At 44.1% G+C, this 20,773-nt stretch overlaps 1 protein-coding gene across 7 annotated transcripts in view; it reads right to left on the reverse strand.

The window, feature by feature from the left end:
- Positions 1-6,970: 6,970 nt before the first annotated feature.
- LOC142578817 (uncharacterized) overlaps positions 6,971-20,773 on the reverse strand; it is a 128,699-nt gene continuing 114,896 nt past the window's right edge. For all 7 annotated transcript variants that reach the window (XM_075688421.1, XM_075688418.1, XM_075688417.1 and 4 more), the window contains 4 exons: positions 19,512-19,695; positions 15,456-15,527; positions 9,133-9,239; positions 6,971-7,140 (listed from right to left, as the gene is read on the reverse strand). In XM_075688421.1, coding sequence (XP_075544536.1) covers positions 9,141-9,239; positions 15,456-15,527; positions 19,512-19,695 — 355 coding nt within the window. In that variant the 3' untranslated portion in view covers positions 6,971-7,140; positions 9,133-9,140. The remainder of the gene's footprint in view (positions 7,141-9,132; positions 9,240-15,455; positions 15,528-19,511; positions 19,696-20,773) is intronic.

The following is a 20,773-nucleotide window of genomic DNA, read 5'->3' on the forward strand; positions in this document are numbered from 1 at the left end:
CACGTTCTGTGCTACCGGGACTTAGCGGAGAGACGAGAACTAGGAGTCGGATTCCTGATTAATAAGGAAATAGCTGGTAACATACAGGAATTCTATAGCATTAACGAGAGGGTGGCAGGTCTTGTTGTGAAACTTAATAAGAGGTACATATTGAAGGTGGTACCAGTCTATGCCCCTATATGCAGTCATGATGACCAGGAAGTCGAAAGCTTTTATGAAGACGTGGAATCGGCGATGGGTAAAGTCAAAACAAAATACACTATACTGATGGGCGACTTCAATGCCAGGGTAGGCAAGAAGCAGGCTGGAGACAAGTCAGTGGGGGAATATGGCATAGGCTCTAGGAATAGCAGAGGAGAGTTATTAGTAGAGTTTGCAGAACAGAATAATATGCGGATAATGAATACCTTTTTCCGCAAGCGGGCTAGCCGAAAGTGGACGTGGAGGAGCCCGAATGGTGAGACTAGAAATGAAATCGACTTCATACTCTGCGCGAACCCTGGCATCATACAAGATGTAGACGTGCTCGGCAAGGTACGCTGCAGTGACCATAGGATGATAAGAACTCGAATTAGCCTAGACTTGAGGAGGGAACGGAAGAAACTGGTACACAAGAAGCCAATCAATGAGTTAGTGGTAAGAGGGAAACTAGAGGAATTCCGGATCAAGCTACAGAACAGGTATTTGGCTTTAACTCAGGAAGAGGACCTTAGTGTTGAAGCAATGAATGACAATCTCATGGGCATCATTAAGGAGTGCGCAATAGAAGTCGGTGGTAACGCCGTTAGACAGGAAACCAGTAAGCTATCGCAGGAGACGAAAGATCTGATCAAGAAACGCCAATGTATGAAAGCCTCTAACTCTACAGCTAGAATAGAACTGGCAGAACTTTCTAAGTTAATCAACAAGCGTAAGACAGCGGACATCAGGAACTATAATATGGATAGAATTGAACAGGCTCTCAGGAACGGAGGAAGCCTAAAAACAGTGAAGAAGAAACTAGGAATAGGCAAGCATCAGATGTGTGCGTTAAGAGACAAAGCCGGCAATATCGTTACTAATATGGATGAGATAGTTCAAGTGGCTGAGGAGTTCTATAGAGATTTATACAGTACCAGTGGCACCCACGACGATAGTGGAAGAGAGAATAGCCTAGAGGAATTCGAAATCCCACAGGTAACGTCAGAAGAAGTAAAGAAAGCCTTAGGAGCTATGCAAAGGGGGAAGGCAGCTGGGGAGGATCAGGTAACAGCAGATTTGTTGAAGGATGGTGGTCAGATTGTTCTAGAGAAACTGGCCACCCTGTATACGCAATGCCTCATAACTTCGAGCGTACCGGAATCTTGGAAGAACGCTAGCATAATCCTAATCCATAAGAAAGGGGACGCCAAAGACCTGAAAAATTATAGACCGATCAGCTTACTGTCTGTTGCCTACAAAGTATTTACTAAGGTAATCGCAAATAGAATCAGGAACACCTTAGACTTCTGTCAACCAAAGGACCAGGCAGGATTCCGTAAAGGCTACTCAACAATAGACCATATTCACACTATCAATCAAGTGATAGAGAAATGGGCGGAATATAACCAACCCTTATATATAGCTTTCATTGATTGCGAGAAAGCGTTTGATTCTGTCAAAACCTCAGCAGTCATGGAGGCATTACGGAATCAGGGTGTAGATGAGCCATATGTAAAAATACTGGAAGATATCTATAGCGGCTCCACAGCCACCGTAGTCCTCCACAAAGAAAGCAACAAAATCCCAATAAAGAAAGGCGTCAGACAGGGAGATACGATCTCTCCAATGCTATTCACAGCATGTTTACAGGAGGTATTCAGAGACCGGGAGTGGGAAGAATTGGGGATAACAGTTGATGGAGAATAGCAACTTGCGATTCGCTGATGATATTGCCTTGCTTAGTAACTCGGGAGACCAATTGCAATGCATGCTCACTGACCTGGAGAGGCAAAGCAGAAGGGTGGGTCTGAAAATAAATATGCAGAAAACTAAAGTAATGCTTAACAGTCTCGGAAGAGAACAGCAGTTTACGATAGGTAGCGAGGCACAGGATGTGGTAAGGAAATACATCTACTTAGGGCAGGTAGTGACCACGGATCCAGATCATGAGACTGAAATAACCAGAAGAATAAGAATGGGCTGGGGTGCGTTTGGCAGGCATTCTCAAATCATGAACAGCAGGTTGCCACTATCCCTCAAGAGGAAAGTGTATAACAGCTGTGTGTTACCAGTACTCACCTACGGGGCAGAAACCTGGAGGCTTACGAAAATGGTTCTGCTGAAATTGAGGACGACGCAACGAGCTATGGAAAGAAGAATGGTGGGTGTAACGTTAATGGATAAGGAAAGAGCAGATTGGGTGAGGCAACAAACGCTGGTAAATGACATCTTAGTTGAAATCAAGAAAAAGAAATGGGCATGGGCCGGACATGTAATGAGGAGGGAAGATAACCGATGGCCATTAAGGGTTACGGACTGGATCCCAAGGGAAGGGAAGCGTAGCAGGGGGCGGCAGAAAGTTAGGTGGGCGGATGAGATTAAGAAGTTTGCAGGGACGGCATGGCCACAATTAGTACATGACCGGGGTTGTTGGAGAAGTATGGGAGAGGCCTTTGCCCTGCAGTGGGCGTAACTAGGCTGATGATGATGATGATAACATATCGCTATGCTACTGTCTTGAGACTATGCCTCAAGTGGAGTCGGTAAAGTATTTGGGTGTAGTCTACGCCAGTCCCCTCAGCTGGCTTGGCACACCCCCCCCCCCATATTGACCGTATAGTTAAAAAAGGGAGTGAAAGCAGTTGGCATGCTACGTAAGCTATTCAACAGTTGGTCCGGGATGCGGAGAGACCCACTTCTAATGATATGTAAAACGTATGTGCGGCCAATTTTAGAATTTAGATGTGTACTATTTTTGGTGTGCCAGCTTATAAATTACGCCCCCTTGTTCTGCTTGAGCGGGAAGCCCTGCAATTGTGCTGCAGACTACCCAAATTTGTCGTTACTAACGTATCACACCAAGAAGTCACGTTGCCCTCAATATTGTGCAGCTTTCATTTGCTGACAGTGCAAACATTCATAAATATGTACGAATCCTCTATTAGAAGATTGGAAAACATATTCATTTCCCAGCTTGCATTATTATTCGGAGTATACTGGCCTCGATTTCATACAGCACAGGTGGTCCTTGTACAAACATTGATTATAATCCCTTAAATGTATATATCTGGGAAGTGCCACCTATTTCTGATGTGCGAGAGTCTACAAATGATCTATGATGACATCTACCCAAACAGCACAAAATTAATCTCTCATAATATATTAAACGGGCTAATACAAGACCATTTATCGAGTTTAGCTAAAAATACGGTCATTGCAACAGACGCCTCACAGTGTGCACAAAAATCTTGAATTGGCATTTTCACTCATGCCCTAGACTGGTCATTCTGAATCAGGATTCCAGACTACTTATCCAAATTTCTGGCTGAACTTCTACCTGTAGTGTGAGCCTTACACAAGCTAAATTCATTAATATCGGAGGTAGTCATAACAATGGATTCTTTATTAATATTGACGGTAGTCATAACAACGGATTCTTTATGTTCGTCGCTCACAGCAAATACATAGTGGCACTAGCCGTTTACGTACATTTTATTTTCCAGTGCCTGCCCAAATAAATTTAACTAGCTTACTTTGGGTGACTCGACATAAGGGTTTATTAATAAATGAAATGACTGACAGCCTCACGAGTGCAGCCCTCGATGGCCCTGTATTATAAGTACTTCCTACGGCGCAACTCTCGTCTCAAGCAGTTTTCACTGCTCTTACTGTACGAGACATACAACGAGCGTCATCATCTACTGACTCTTCATCATCATCATTATCGTCATCGTAAACTGACGCTTCAACAACAGTGAATGGGTCTGCAGGATCGGTGATCTTTTCTGCAAAAACCTCCACCTTAAAGATTCAACTATCTCACCAGACTACGTCGACTGCCGTGGAACTTGCTGCTATTCGTTGTGCACTTCGCGTAATTTCAGATGAAATGCCCAAGAAATGGAGTGTGTTCAGTGACTCCAAGGCTGCTCTTCATTGTTTGGTTTCTTCCTTATGCCGCGGAACCCACGAACAATTAGTTCTAGAAATCAGACTGCTGCTTCACCACCTCATTGAACAAGGACACGACATCACATTACAGTGGATTTCAATGCACTGTGGCATAATGGGCAATGAACATGCCGATGCAGCAGCACAATCCGCAAATGAGGAGGGCTTGCAAAACTCCGTACCATTCTCAAGAACAGATGCAGCAATGAAAATTTGTGTGCTTGCAAATGAAGCCACAAGATCTTTATGGAACACACGAAGCTTGAAGCACACACGTCTGCACCGACTGGACTCGTACCTTCGATTACGACCCCCATCTCGACTCTCTCGACTCGAGACAACAGTACTTTGCTGACTGTGGCTTAGTGTGGCTTTCAAAAGATGTTCTTGCCATACGAGTCGGTATGGACGAGAGCGCGGCTTGCAGTCACTGCAGCGGTGAGGAGACTATAGAACACATACTTTGCCACTGTCCTCGATACAGCGCACACCGGCTGTCACTAGCGGCCGTGTTGGCACGCCATGATGACAGGCCACTTTCAGAGCAGAGTCTTGGAATGTCGACATGAACTGTCGTTGCACCGAAGGTCGGTCAAGGCTTTGTTGACTTTTTACGTGGCAGTGGCCTATTAGAAAGACTATGATGATCCCGTAATTTTTCTCCCCTTTCTTTTTGTCTCTGTTCTTTGCGTCTTTACTTCCCCTTTCCCTTCCCCTAGTGCAGGTAGAAAATTAAAGGCTTTAACTGTGGTTAACCTCCCTGCCTTTCTCTCATTTGCATCTCCCTCTCTCTACTTTCTACATAAGGTTACCTATATCTACTGCTAGATTCAGGAGATAATTGCTCAGGACTTTTTGACCCCAGCTATAGCTAATTTTTCAGAATAACTACACCAGAAAAACTGAATTTTTACCTGATTGCATTGCTGAGCACTAGTATTAAACTTTTATCATCACAGGGCTGGTCTGGTGCCCTCCCATCTGTGCCCAATCTGTTGAGAGGATAGACCATAGATTATTTGTTCTTACTCCGCCGCCGTTTTTCTTTTAAAAAAAAATTTTTTTTAGAATCAACGTTTAGACAACTTGGTTTAAACTTTTTTATTCTGAATATTCTTTCTCTAGGAGCCTATTATCTTGGAAACTACCACAGGGGTGTTTGCTCAGCTGTGGAGGAATTCATAGCTGTTAAAAAAGTTATGGGGCTTTATGTATCAAAACCACGATCTGATTACGACGCACAACAGTGTGGGACTCAGGAAATTTGGTCCCCCTGGGGTTCTTTAACGTGCACCTAAATCCAAGCACACGGGTGTTCTCGCCCCCATTGAAATGTGGCCGCCGTGGCAGGAATTCGAACCCACGACCTCATGCTTAACAGCCCAACACCATAGCCACTAAGCAACGGCAACAGGTATTCATAGATGCTCCAGGGTAATTCTCTTAAATTCTTTAAACGTTTTTTCATTTCCTCCTGACAATTTTACCAATTTTAGTATCAACAGCATCTTCCTAATACATGCAACATTGCCCCGCGACTGGCCACTAGAGGCATTTCATGCATCTTTTTTCATGCATCTGGGCTTCTTTCATGCATCACGTACTGAGCAACAGAAAGCTGTATCTGAAGTTTTTCATTTTGCTCTACAATTTTCTCATTGACACTTTTAATCTAATCATAATGTTTTATAACTTGATTAATTAAGGTTTATGTAATTAGGTGGGATGTAAAAATAATCTAGTATCTCCAAGCGATGGCAAACAACATTAGTTTTGTCCAGCTACATGCGTTACATGCAACTACATCCAACTACCAGCACCTACAACCTAGGTGCATGGTAGTTGGGACACCATGTATGTATGTGTGTGTGTGCATGCATGCATACATACATACATACATACATACATACATACATACATACATACATACATACATACATACATACATACATACATGAGAAGAAGGGACTGTTGGCTTCTTACAATACAGTTTACTGATCTGCTTCTCCTAGGCCATGCGGAACGCAGAAAAATTTACTTTTTTTCTTTTTGCACACAAATGCCACAAGTTCTTTGCACTACAAAGTGGTTTTTAACATACTGATCGCAGCGCTAACCCTAAATCCGACGTCACCCGGACACGAGACCACAGTGCGCCTTGCATGCTGTGAAGTGCTTGTTATGCACTTTTGTTCAGGTTAATATAGACATGGATGCAGTGCGGAAGCAAACCAGCCTGTATTGATACTCGCTGTGCCACCTTTAGTGCACTTGTACTGTGAATGCTCTTGCCTATTTAGGCTCCATGCTCTATTACACAGTGCCGATTGAAGTGTTGGTAAAACACTCCTACAATGTGAAAAAATTGCAAGTCCTCACATGTTTCACGTCTAACACTACCTGTCATGTACTACATTAAAAATTACATTGTGGGGTTTTATGTGCTAAAACCACAACATGATTATGAAGCATGCCGTAGTGGGGGACTCCGGAAATTTGGACCACCTGTGGTTCTTTGACGTGCACCTAAATATAAATACACGGGCGTTTTCGCATTTTGCCCCCATTGAAATGCAGCCGCTAGGGCCAGGATTTGATCCCGCGACCTCGTGCTCAGCAGCCCAACACCATAGCCACTAAGCAACCACGGCAGGTATGTATTACATGGTGAAAACGTATGAGCACAGCCATAGCGGTATCAATGAAGACTGTAAACAGTGAAATGGTGAACACAAGAGGATTAAATTATGACTATAGAGATCTCTAAAACGATGTGACAGAGAGGAGTTGAGACATTTAATCCCTCTATTCGGCACAAAACAAAGAACACCAGAGTAAATATGTATGAACAAGTGATGACTTTATTGGTCATGCACTGAATGGGCAAAAATACCACTGCTTTAATGGGAGAGAAAGTTGCACAAAAATATAAACTAAACATCAAGATCTCAATGACTCCTTGCTATAACATAGAGTCCACTGCTTTTGATCTATAAATGCTCCAGGTTCCTGCAAGAGAAAGGAAAAAAAAAGGTGTTAATTGTTTCTCTGAAACATGCTACATTCTAGAGTACTTGTTCAGATGCCTAACACTCTGTGATCTCGCAAGGAACTGGGAGGTACATGTGACATTGGCAAACTGAACCTATGCCTTGAAGTTGACCTCTTAAATATTGTCAATATATCTTGGTGGTATCTTTTATCTTCTGTTTATATTTGTAATATTGCTCATAACAATGTCGAAAAGAAAATGGCAAAATGATGCAGCTTCTATACAAATGCGGTGTGTTAGTTGACAAGATTATTAGTAATTGACAATCCAGCTTCTTTCTTAAGCATACAACGACGCATTTTATCTGACAGTATGATGCAATACAGATATTTAAAGGTGCACATTTAGGGTTGTCACCTTTGCCAAGCAAAAGAACTGGCAACGAGAAAGGGTGTGGGTGCGGGGCATGGTGATATATACTGAATGCAAAAATAAAAAGAGAATGAGAACAAAATAATGTAGCCATATGCTGAGTAGGAACTTTGCATGACTGAAATTTATTGAAAGCCTCCATATCAAATTTGATATAGTCTTAAAATTTTCATATGGATGCTGCTGCAAATAACTGCATGTTAGTATTTTACTAAAACACAGTACTAATATGCATAAGTCCAGATGACAAAATACTTCATTCTTTAATTAAGTATTCAGAGAAAGTTTAGTAAATTAGGAATAAATTTGTTTGCGGCAAGTTCCTTGCTATGTATGAATGCTCGACAGAGTGCTTGCAATGCAACTTATAATGCACCAATTTAGAAGGACCTTAAAACTGGCAAATAGTGCGCTGATGTGAGGGCAGATCCAGCACCATAGAAGAAATACCGGTTGAGCCAGTGAAAGACTGGCCAGGCGGCAACCCTATGCACACTTGTTGTTCCGGTTAATGTAGACGGCACAAATTCTCTGTAACTCATGAATAACAGCAGTAAGGGATTGAAGTATACCGAGCCAGCAGCTTAGCAAGGACTGCATGTTTCTTACATGTGCAACACTTTTAAAGATGCTGCGCCACTTGCAGGAAACTCATAGGTGATGCCACTGGGGTCATCTAATTGACATGTTTAGCCCACACGGGGCTCATGCTACACAGGACGAGTTGACCTTTGATTGTTTTTGCATGTTTGGTTTTTGAATGTGGGAGAGGGTTTGTTGTACTGTCGGTGTTGATGGGCACGTCCCTGTCACTGTATGTCTTCTTAAGTCTGAACCGAACCAGCGAACTTTCAGCGGGGTTGCTATTGGTTGTTAGTTTGTCACTTGTGGGCCAAACTCCCGTGCCTGACGACGCCTGGAAAGATTGAGGCTTCTAGTCTAAAGTCAAGTGCTATACGTCTTCAGCTTTGCTGAGTGGGACAGGTTCTTAGTGTTAGCCAGTTCCAAAAGTTCTCTCCATAACTATGTCTTGCCTGTAAATTTTTGTATGCAAAGCTGCATTACTGTAACAACTTCAAGCCTTCTCCAGTCTTTACAGTCATATAGTGATCAAGCAGCTCGTTCCTGGCAGGCACACCTCTAATGTAACGAGGAGAATCTGCCTTCCTATAGTCACTGATCAGACAGTCTTCAGTGCTTCACTGAAGTTGCAGACAAGAAGAAAAAATGAAGAATACAAACCAAGGTTTACTGCAACACTCATGAATAAGAGATATGCGAGGATCTGCAAGCACGCTTCGCCACACATTTAGTTTAACCTACACATGATGGTGGACATCGTTCTGGCAATGGAATTAAAGCAGGAGTGCATGAGCTGATGCTACTATCTTTGCAGTCATCTTTTCCTCACTACTATGTCCTCACTGTTTGCTAGCCTACTCTCAGCTCAATGATGCCGTGAGCGTGGTGGTCGACCATTTTGTGTAGGTGCAAACCAATATTGAGGGAAAAGCCTCCTTCTAGTATTTCGTGTATACCTTATGGCAGCGACTTAATATGAAAAAGGGCTTTCCTACCCCCATAACTAGCTAGGTGGAGGTTGAGAGCCGTCATGCTGGCGAGGAGGGCTGTCTTCTGATTCAGTCCTTGGCACTGCGTCTTCATGGGAGACTTCTGATGCATCCTGGTGTAGTAAGGAGGAGAAGCACACAGAAAAGAGTGGCAATCACTACTTTCATCAACTGATTGTGTTCGACACCCTAAAGCAAAATATAGGCTATGAGACGCAGTGAAGGACTCCAGATTAACCACTTGATGTACTTAAAGCCCATCCAAAGCATGGTAAACTAGCATTTTTGCATTCTGCTCATGTTGGAATGCGTCCACTGTGGCTGGCAATCGCACCCACAACATATTGCTCAACAGCAGAACACTGTAGCCACTGAGCAATTGTGGCAGGTATTTACCATTTCAGACAGTTACTCTTAGAACTAGAGTCGAACCCTGATATATCGAACCTACATATAAGGAATTATTGTATATAATGTATACATGCGAATGTATAAGGCTGGTGCACATGTATATAGAATGCCTGTACAACAGCACATTCAGTATATCGAATGGCACCTAGAGGTGGAGAAGAGAATCGCGCACCAGGGAAAGTACGGAGGAGCATGCTGAGCGTGCGGCAAAGCAAAGTTACCTAGAGAAAAGCCTAGGTGGCGTTGAGCGAAGGGCGGAAGCAGAAATGAGGTGAAGTGTTGCAGCGACCCACATGCTCGTGTGTCATCCGCATTCACGAAGTGAAACGTCACTGTAACTTTTACAGCGAAGCTGTATATGGCTAGCCGACTCGTCCGTCCATCCATCTGTTGCCTGTATGCCGAAAACTCCTATGGTGCAACCCCATGCGCAAGCGGGGGAAAAAAAAGCGCGAAAGAGGCGTGCAATTAGCTGCACCAGTAATGACATCGTTGCTCTCCGTCGCAGCCGTGTATGCGTGCAGCTGTTTTTCTACGGCTCTGAAATGGGTAGGCCACTTGTCCTACATACTCCTGAGGAGCAGGCAGCTTTCGATCAGCAACGTGATGGGCAGAACCAGGAACGAGCTCATCTACTCCATGCTGATGCTGCAGCCCGCGAACAAGAACAGGCTCGTGCAGCCGAGTGCAAGCAGGAACTGTGCACCAAGGATCCAGCAGCCTACCAAACCGTCGTTTATTGAACGGTTGAGATTAACCCAATTATGGTTAACCATCTGTATGGAGTGCTTGGGTGGTGATTTTTTTTTTCTTTTGCGCTTCTTGCTTCTTACGCATCTTGTGTGTGCAGTCAGTTGAGCCCCACCTAGTTGTTCAGCTAGCTCGTGTGCTACCTCAAACGTCAACATTTCTTCTTTCCGATTCTTGTGCCATCATTGTGTGGGTTGAGCGCCTATTCATGGTGTCATCTTCTGCAAGTGATGGCTGCTGCAAGTGTAAAGAAAAGAATCAACTTGAACTTTGCAATGAAGTTGAAAGTGATCCAGCATGTTGAGGCAGGCGAGAGATCCATGGTAGCAGATGACTTTGGCATCCTGCGCAGCACATTGAGCATGCTTCTGAAGGACAAGGAGAAAGAAGATAAAGCTACAAGTCGCTGACCAAACAAGATTGGGAGCTCATTGTGTGCACGCTCCTGCCCACGAGGAAATCGAGGAATGTCTTTATGTGTGGTTCTAGGAGATTTGTGCAAAAAACATCCCGGTGGACGGCCTCATGATAATGACTAAGACCAAGTAGTTCGCTGCCATCTCGATGAGGAAAAAGGCTGCAGAGGCTCAAGAACTGCCACTGCATTGTGTGTAAAGCCATTTCTGGAGAAAGCAAAGATGTTAGCATGCAGATGCACCATTGGCTTTCTAAGGATTGGCCGAAGAATGGCTTTCAAGGAAAGCTGCTCAAGTAACGATGGATATCATTCAAAAGAGATGGCAGCACACCCATACACAGCCGCTGAATTGGCATCGGCAATGATCCATCGTGTCTGCAGCGATATGGAAGGCACAGGGCTTTTGCACCTCGACAGTCTTGACAAGATCGAAACGGGTGTCTTCAACTTCATTTTGCAGAAGAAGCAAACCAGGATCAGGAAATTTTTGCACGTAAATAAAATGTGCTGGCTTTATTTTTTTTTTAAAGTTGTGTGCAGTAACTTAGCAGTCCTCCCAAGCACCTATCAGTAACCCAACGTTTGCCTCAGGGTCTATTATATCATATATCAAATTACCTATACATCAAACTTTCTTGTGATTTCCCTCAGATTTGACATATCCGGGTTCGGCTATAGTGCCCATTCTATGTAACACTTGGAACTCGGTTTAATTATGGAAGCTATAAAGAATAGACAACAGCCTGAAGTGAAATGTAGTACATCATGTGTAAACAATAAGCTTAGTGGTCAGTGGTGCCACTGATAAACTGAGATTTCAAGCAATTTTTAGAGCAGCAAAATACTAATTTTGGAGCAGTTTGGAGCACCTAAATACAGGTATTGGAGCACTTTGGAGCAAATAAATGCCAACTGCTGAACATGTACCAGGCTATCCCAAACACCTAAAATTTACAAGAATTATTCTGGAAAGTATTTGCTTGTTGTAAAACAATATTGCACTGCCTCTAAATGAAAAAAAAAAAAGGGACACACACACACAGCTAAATTTGAGTGTCCCTTTATTTAAATGAAGACAACGAACCTGTTCATACAGCGTGCTGTAATTAGTTGCCAGCTTATCTATGTTTTCAGAAAGGCTAGAGCTTGGATCAGTCAGAAACACCTGTTCAGCCTCGATGAGCCCCTGGTTATGCTCAAGCATTAGCTTAGACACCCAGGCGCTTTCCAATGGTCTGCTTTACCTGGTTAAGTTGACGCTACTGCTCAGTAGCTGGCTGATTTAGAACGGGCACTGACCAATTATTAGGGCACCAAGGATCCAGACAAGCTTGATTATTTGGACTACTTCGAGACACCGTCACTGGCCAATAAATTCAATGTATAAGTACGACCAAAATTTAGGGCACCTTAAGGCACGTTGTTTAATAATTCAGACCCTGCCTGTATGACTCCATGTTAATTTGACTATCGAGTTGAGCGGAAATAGTGACATTTTGGCTTTGATTTGTCGATGGTATCATCACGGCATGGTCGTCGGCCATGTTGCCAACACCTCCTGGAACCTGAAACTAGTGAAGCCTGGTTAATCCATCACCTACCATGCCCAAACTGTAGAACAAGTGAATCCTGGTGAGCCATTCGCTAGTCCTGTGGTGTTGGTTCTGCGCACCCAGTGTTTGTTAATCCACATGTGAAATAGTGACCCCGTCCCGGCGATTTCAAGTCGTTTGTGAGGCTCCAACTGTACCCTTGATGTTTTTGCTGGCGTTATAAAATTGCGGTACTGTCACGTTGCCAGGGGTTGAAGATTCGGTGCATGCATTAATTGTCTTGCATCTATATGTGGCGAGAGCATGACAATGATAGAGATATAGAGACTGACCAGATTGTAGGCAAGCGTACATATGCACAGCAATGCATTGACAAATTTCAGCTTTATTTTTGAACGATCCCTTTTGTGAATGCTTTCAGTTCCGTGGCATTTTACATAACTAGCACAGCGCATGTCGACAAATGATAGCGTTCCTGACACAGTACCAAGAATGCAGCCAATCGTAGACAACGATACATCTGATGATATGATGCGAAATTCTGCGAAAGTGAACGTATCTCTGAAAGTGGTCATTCTAGAATATGGCACACTTTCTTAGCCACTTGTGGGATAAAGTCACCTGTCTCCTGGCAAATTTGGGTACAGTCGAACCAGACTATATCGAAACCGTTTACATTGAATTATTCTAAATATGAAACAATTTCTGGACATGCTATAGTTACAATGAGTATATATAGCAAAAATTATGCTTACATCGAACAAAAATAGCAGTGACTCCCGATATATAGAGCGTCAAGTGGCGGAAAAGTACCCCCAGAAGTTGGCTTTCCCTCGCGGCGGCGGGTAAACCCGGCGGCGCGGCTCTATGCAACTGCTCTCCCTATCGTGACCGCACTGCCTCAGACGAGCCGTCGACACCCCCCTGCAAAAAATGATCCTGACCCGCCCACAGCGCTTGCTCAGACAGCCAATCAGGGGCTCTTGTGCCCTCGTCGTGCAAGATGGTGAAGGTGCATGTTGTCTCGCTGTTTTTCTGGTTCATTGTGTTTGTGCCTTGTGGGCCTTCTTCCGCAGTGCAGCCATGATGAAGCGGCAGAATTCACCCTTCGTCGTGAAGCTCGAAATCATAAATTGGGTCTAACGCGGTGAGAAGTCAGATGTCACTGCAGTGTGCAAGATTCCGAAAAGCACTCTCAGCACAATCTTGAAGAATAAGGGGAAATTAGGGTTAAAGTGGCCAAACTCGCGACCCGGTGCCTGTGGCGCCCGACGCGTACGCATGGCCATGTACAAGTGGTTCATCCGAAACTGCTTCAGGCATGCCGGCTTCTGCATGCCCAATGATGACTAATTTCTGATGAGTGCGACGAAGCCGCTGCTGGTGTTGCCGAAGTTTGGACCGAGCTGTCGTAATTTCCGGAAGGCGTTGACGAATCGACAGTCGACGAGTTTGTGAGTGCAGATGATGGTGTCGTGACCACGGGAGAGCCCGAAAACGAAGACTACATTGCCAACATCGTACCGAGCACAAGTGAAAGAGGCCACAATGAGGAAAGCAACGACGGTCCTTTGCCCACACGCTCTGAAGCGATTGGTGCGCCCGCACTAGTCCGGTGCTTCTGCGCAAATGTGGAGTTGCGGTCTCAGCTGCTCTGACTCCTTAGACGACTTCTCGAACTTAGAAAACTTCTTAGAACTTCTCGAAGAAAGATTTGGTCATAGGTTGCTGATTGTTAACTAACATATGTGCCGTCTTCTAAACCTACGTAAAGTTCATTCCTATGAAGAGCTCGAAGGGCTTCAAAGGTTGCATGAAGAAGCGCAGACTTGCGTGAGGTCCCTTCATAACATTGGCGTCAAAGAAAAGAAATATGGAGTGCTTTAGAAAACAGCTATAATACCGAATCTTCCACAAGGAATGGTAATCTGTTACACTCAGCACATCTTATTTTAATCACACACAAACATTACTAGTGACAGATTAGATGAAATGTTGGTTCTTCTAGACTTCTTGAGCCTTGAAGTAAGAAGCCGGGAACAGGCCATACTGATGGCCGTTGACAAGAGAGAACAAGCCTTAAACGCAAAACGACAATCCAATGAACATTTCCAAGGTTCTGCATCTATGTTAACCTTGAAACTTACTCCAGAGAGTTGAATACTATGCTGTGACAAAGATCACTCAGTAGATGTCTGCCAAGCCGAACTAACATCAGACGAGATAAAACAGAAACTACACAAATTAGGATGCTGCTTCCGCTGCACTAGACAATTTCACAGAGCGAAGGAATGCAGAAGCTGGAAGAGATTAAGCTGTGCAAAATGCAAGGGATGACATATCACATTGATGTGCAACCCAAATTGGAAGCAGAAGAATAAAGAAACGCAGACAACTGCTTTCAGCTCGTAAACAAACTCGCTAAAGCACACTGTTCTTCTGCAGACCGCACAAGTATGAGTTCAGTGCACTGTAAGCAAACGCCTTGTAAGAAAGTTGATTGATGGTGGCAGTTAATGCAGCTTCATCACGGAAGAGTTGTGTAGGAAGCTGAAAGCCACTGTGTTAACTAAAGAGCAGCTCACCATCTCGGAATTTGGAAACATTTCAGCACCTCAGAAATATTATTGGAGAGTACAAGTCACGCTGTATAGTCAGTACAAACTCACTTGAAATAGAGGCTATAGAAGTTCCAGGAGTATGCAACGACTTGTCAGCACTGACAGAGACAAACGTACTTGAAAAGGTGAAATGCAAGGACTTACGTTTGGCTACCGTCACCGTATTTCAGGTCTTGCCTGAGCATGGGATAAGTGTGCTTGTAGGAGCAGATCGGCATCTCATCAGTGGAAAAATTCATCGACTGGACGACTCCTTGACTGCCATCGAAACTATCATAGAATGGACACGAGCATGCGCCCGCATTCTTTTTAGCTGTTTTTGCGAGTGTCAAATAAATAGGACATTCCCTACTTCGGCTCCGCTTTCTCGTTTTCAACAGTTACTATGCTCAAAAAGTGTTTTGGGCCACTTTAAAAGCTGCATGACACAATGACGCAACAAGACAACAAATTGGTGGCTGAGAAAGGAAGCCCAGAAAGTGATTGTTTTCATCAAAGCAGGGGAGTGGGGCAGTAATAATAAAAGTAAAGAACTTGGCAAAAACGCAGTGACTGGAAAGAGAGCAATATGCTTACGGATGCTGCCTGCCTTGAAGCAGCATCATCAGTAGGCTGTTCTGCCGCACCACTTTCAGCTCCACCAACCGCCTGCATGGATGCACAAAAGACAGCAGTGAGACTACAATCTCTTCAAATGTGAAGATGTGAGTACAATCGTCAACATCAAAACAAGTGTTTTAGTGTGATGTGTTAATAAAGAAAGATAAAAAATTGGAGGACGCTTAAGCTTCGCCTTCAAGAGTGGAACGTGATAGCGTTATCGCACCCCGTTCGCACCGCCCACTCATTCGCTCGGCACACTTTTGACGAGACGAAGGGGAGAAGCGGGCGAGTGGCGCGCCACCTGTCGGGGCAGCGCCCTACATTGTGAGGAGGGGGTCTTCTGTGTTTGCCGCAAGATGGATCTGCATGTGCGCCAAGTGCAGAAGAAATGTAGCGGAAACATACTCTGCTACTCGTTTAACTGCGACTTCTGTAATTTACATGCTCATAATTACCTATATACACTGCAGTATAACTTTCTATGGCACGTTTCTACGGCAACACCGCATTCACTAGAGGCGCTTTTGTCGCAATTTGAACCACCGAACTCATGGCTGAGTGGTAGCGTCTCCGTCTCACACTCCGGAGACCCTGGTTCGATTCCCACCCAGCCCATCCTGCAAGTTGTTTTCATTTACGAATTGCCTTCCGGGATTTTTCGCTCACGGCCAACGCCGCCGGCACTGGCTTTTCTGCGACACGAGCTCCTTAACGCTGTCGCATTAAAACAAGAGAGGTAGTGTTGAAAATTACTGACCTCTTAGCCTGCAGCCAAAGTAGCCTGCCCATTTGATGAGCTATACCCCTGTGAAACGGGGAAGTGAAGTGCACTTACGGGTGTACACTTCGGAACCTTTAGGCTACGCGGTCCTAAACGCGAAAACAGAGCACACTAGCAGTAAAAAAAAAATTTGGCGACAGCCTAAGAGCACGTTTTTGAATATGTAGATTAAATAGAAAAACTTCTAAAGGTCATTGCTTTACATTGTGTTATAGATAAAAACACCCATAACATAAATTTTCTCAACAAAAAATGAAAAGATTTTTATTCTAAGAGCAAGTCAATGCCGGCCAACACGTATGTCTAGCCAATCCAGAACAACATGGTGGCATGCGACGAGATTGCGTTTGATCCTGCTAGAAAAGAATATGAGCAAGTTCTGTTCTGATTGTTTTGTTAAAAGCTGTTCAAGAACTAAAATGACTCATAATGGCAAGACCTTTAGCACAACTAAAAAAAGACAGGGACGTGACAGAGACACAGGACAGCCCTGTCCTGTGTCTCTGTCACGTCCGTCTTTCTTGAATTGCGCTAAAGGCCTTGCCATTACGAGTAAACCATACCAACTAGCCAAAGGATCAGCCTTGTTGAACTAGAATGAACTTATGTGTCCCTTTTTTATGAATTTTACTTTGTACCATTCAAACCACTGGCTGTGAGGCTATGCACTTGGCCAACGAAGTGCGTTCCGTGAACGCACTCCGACCGGAGTGCACTCTTCGCCAAGTGCACTCCACTTGCGACATTTAGATTTGGCAAAGTGCACTTAAACTGAGTGACACTCTCCATAAGTGCACTTAACTTGCCCAATTGACAGGAGTATTACACAATGTGCATCATTCTCTAAATTGAGTTGGAACACCAAGGACAAGGCTAGGCATGTTGTTAAGGAAAATAATTTTTTGCGCTTTGCTTATGATACAGCCAACAGCACTACAACGAACACACACATGTAGACTTTAGTAACAGCAGCCGGCATACCATTTTTAACACATCAAATACTGAGTCTGACGTACCGTGTTTATTCATAAACAGGTTGGCTTGGCAATGTTGGCATGTTGCTCTCTCTTAAAAGTGTTTTATTGTGATAGCAATTATATGTACACTCCAGGCCCATCCTTGCCATCGCCGTGATGTTCCGTATAAAGTCCAAGGATACACCGTCACCGCACGCTGTATGCTGTGTGTGTCAGTGAAAGCATGTTAGGGTGAACCGACAATTGAGGCTCAATGTCGAATGCACAAGGAAGGAAAGCGGCAAGGAAGCGCGCCGTCTTCCGGAGTGCGCAAGAAACTGGGGGGAGGGAAGGTGGGGGGGGAGGCATTGTACTTTGGCAGCGACTGTGCATAATGTGCAGTCGTGCGGACCTTATCTTGAAAGCTATCTGTTTTGGGGCAAAGTTTAGGCTGGCCGACAGCTCACAGCTTTGCATGTGCTGTGTTCTTGCCACTCAGTTTACGTTGACGCAACAGACAGCACATAAGTCACTTTGCTCGTTGCTGCTGCTGTGCTTCCTCATGCCAGCGTTCTGACAGCGAGTGTCCGCAGTCATTGAGTGTGATGTGTGCATGTTTGCCTGTGGACGCTGACGCCATGCTTGTTAAGTTAGTTACTAAGTGAGTGTTTACAAGTTTATATAGCCGATAAAGCTGTTATTGTTACTTATTATGGCTGTCTACTAAATTGCTATCGCAATCGATGCTTTGCCTTTCAGGCAAAACTGCAATTATTTTATTGAAGTCAAGAAATGCATTTGATGATAAAATAGGCTACTTCAGAAATACCTTGCACCAAAACGTACCTTAATGCTCTCAGCAGAAGTGGAGTTATTGATAAGTAAAGATCGCCTTTGATCCCCTTCGTGGTGCTTTCGCTCCTTCACTGTCTTGCACTGTGAAGGCTATGGCAAGGCGGAGCATGCCCACAGTGGTTCACCTACTGATCATCACTGTGGTGGGCACTTTAAATTTGATTTTGAATGTTTACACAGACTCCAATATTTCTGATTTTGGCGCCTATGACACACCAAACTTAACAGCGAGTGCACTCGTCACAGCACCCTGAGGCGGTTGTCATACCTATGCTACATAGCAGGTATGTGCAACTGTGCGCAACATTTGTTATGTGCATGACAGGGCTAGGGTGCGCCCTCATGCTCGTGTGCTCCAGTCTGGCCATACCATGTGGTGCGGACTGACTTTTTTCTGCACTAACTTGACCGATGGCTAGTTGCCGCATCCAAATTGCGTATTTCGAAGCGCTCATTACGAAGTGATGTCTGCCAAGGCGTCTAGCCAGGAGCAGCCAGGAGTGAGCGTGTTGCAAGTGTATAGGCAGTCTGACCGTAAGTAGAAGAGGAGTTACTGGTAATCAAAGATCACCTTCGATCCCCTTTGCAATCCTTCCGTTCCTTCTTCAATGCCTAGCACTGCGAAGGATACGGCGGAGCGAGGTGGGCACACAACGCTCTGCCTACTGAATGTCAATGTGGCTGGCAGCCCAAATTTGATTTTGGATGTTTACATAGGCGCCACTACTTCCGATTTTAGCGCCTACGACAGGATTTCCAGGATTTTGCATTCTTTTTCCATTTGGCACTGACTGCCAGATTCAACTGTTATCATCAAGAATGTGGCATGGGAACATTTAGTAGGCAGGCTTATTTTACCAAAGAACACAAACAAACATTAATGGTACAGTGGCTGCTCATTGTTATATTCGAATATTGTTAAATCCGAGAATTTTACAAGTAGGTTCGACTGGACTTTCAGCCTAATTAAAATGTTTAATGTTGGTCCCTTCTTTGATTTTTTTCCTGTGCAAACCGGTCATACCAAATATCGGTTGTAGCAATAGAATTTTCTTGCCACTTAAATATTATTATAAGTGAGTTTGATTGTACAGTGGATAACTTGTGGATAAATTCTGTGATAACATAAACAGTTCAGGGACCCTTGTTTAGTTACTAAATATTCAGCGAACTGTTCACACAAACTCCTCATAAACAGATTTTTATGGTATTTCATATGTTTGTCCTGAAGGGTATCTACTGCAAACCTGGTAAGCAATACGTTTTACATTGATTCATTCTCACAAATAAAGTTTAAGTTTTTTGACACAGGACGTACTTAACTGTCTCTGAACTCTTTGTAACTGGGTCACCCTATGCCTTTCATATATGTTGTCTCCGCCACTAACCCTAATGGCTGCTTCAGCAAGCAAAACCATGCAAAGTGGCACAACTCACCCCTAACAATGCTGGTGCTGCCACATCTTCAGGCTGCTGGTCTGCGGCATCTTGCTCAGCAGCAGGCGACTGATCTGCTTCGGCCAAATCTTGTGTTCCCTCAGCCTCAGGCTCAGTTTCCAGCTCACGATCTTCGTCGTCTTCTGCTTCCTCGCCCTGCTGCTCACCGCCAGGTGCAAGGCCCCTGCAATGGACGATACACTAATTTCTGCAAGCAAGTTTTCCTGTGTGCGTTACCTGCCCTAACCAATATAGTCAACCCCTCCCGCTAGTTGAACTGTTAGACATGAAAAGCGTATTTTTAAAGCTTGGATGGTGTGAGGAATGGAGTGTGACAGGGATGGTTGCATCAGCCTGCACACTGACGAGCTATTTACAATTCTAGTTTGAAGTCTGCCATCTTGGTTAAATTAGTTGAGACATGTGGAGAAGTACACTTGCAGGTTTTGCATACCGTAAAACTTCCTTAAAACGAAATCAGATAGAATAAGTTACCCTTCAGGTATGTGTTGAGGGTGCGTGTAATCATTTAACTCTACCTCAAAGATTCCAGTAATTTGGGCATGGCCCGTTCTACTGCATGTACCAGTGGAAGGCACCTTATTAAGCATGAACAGAGCATTCCAAGATAGACACACTGCAATGTGAGTTCAGCAGCGTGCACTTGTAGTTGGCTGTTGGGAAGAACTACAATGGCACAGCAGGCCCATGGGACTGCTGTACCATTTTTACTACTTAAAAACAGTGAAACACATTTCGCAATCAGTTCTACCGAGCTGCTACCAGAATTCTGTGAAAGGTTCTATTGGAGGCAAGGTCTTGAAATGATTTGCATGGCCATTTCTAATTTCTATAATCCAGTGTTAGGTGTTCCAAACAGCTTGACACCCAGACAAACTGGAATCTATCTTAAAAGGGCAGTGGTTTGGGCTAGTTGGTACGTCAATTGGTGAAAGCTATAGCACTAAGCTAAGGACGAGTGCACAATATGACAGCACCTGTCGTCTGTCACATTGTGTATTCATCCTTTGCTTCGCGCTATAGCGCTCACTAATTGTGGGAACTACCATTAACTTAACACCTTTTCCACATGTTTTTATGACATGAGTGGTGCCAAAATCTTTCCTAATTTAACCCTTTCAGTTTTGCATTTTTTGTCGGATATTATAAAACAGACAAAATGGTTTATTTCTGGTTGTGCAGAAATGAATAAATGACATGGATAATGGCAAATTCTCTCTTGGTGTGGTCCTCACATTCCT

The sequence above is a fragment of the Dermacentor variabilis genome, chromosome 4 (assembly GCF_050947875.1).
Source record: "Dermacentor variabilis isolate Ectoservices chromosome 4, ASM5094787v1, whole genome shotgun sequence".
NCBI lineage: Eukaryota > Metazoa > Arthropoda > Arachnida > Ixodida > Ixodidae > Dermacentor > Dermacentor variabilis.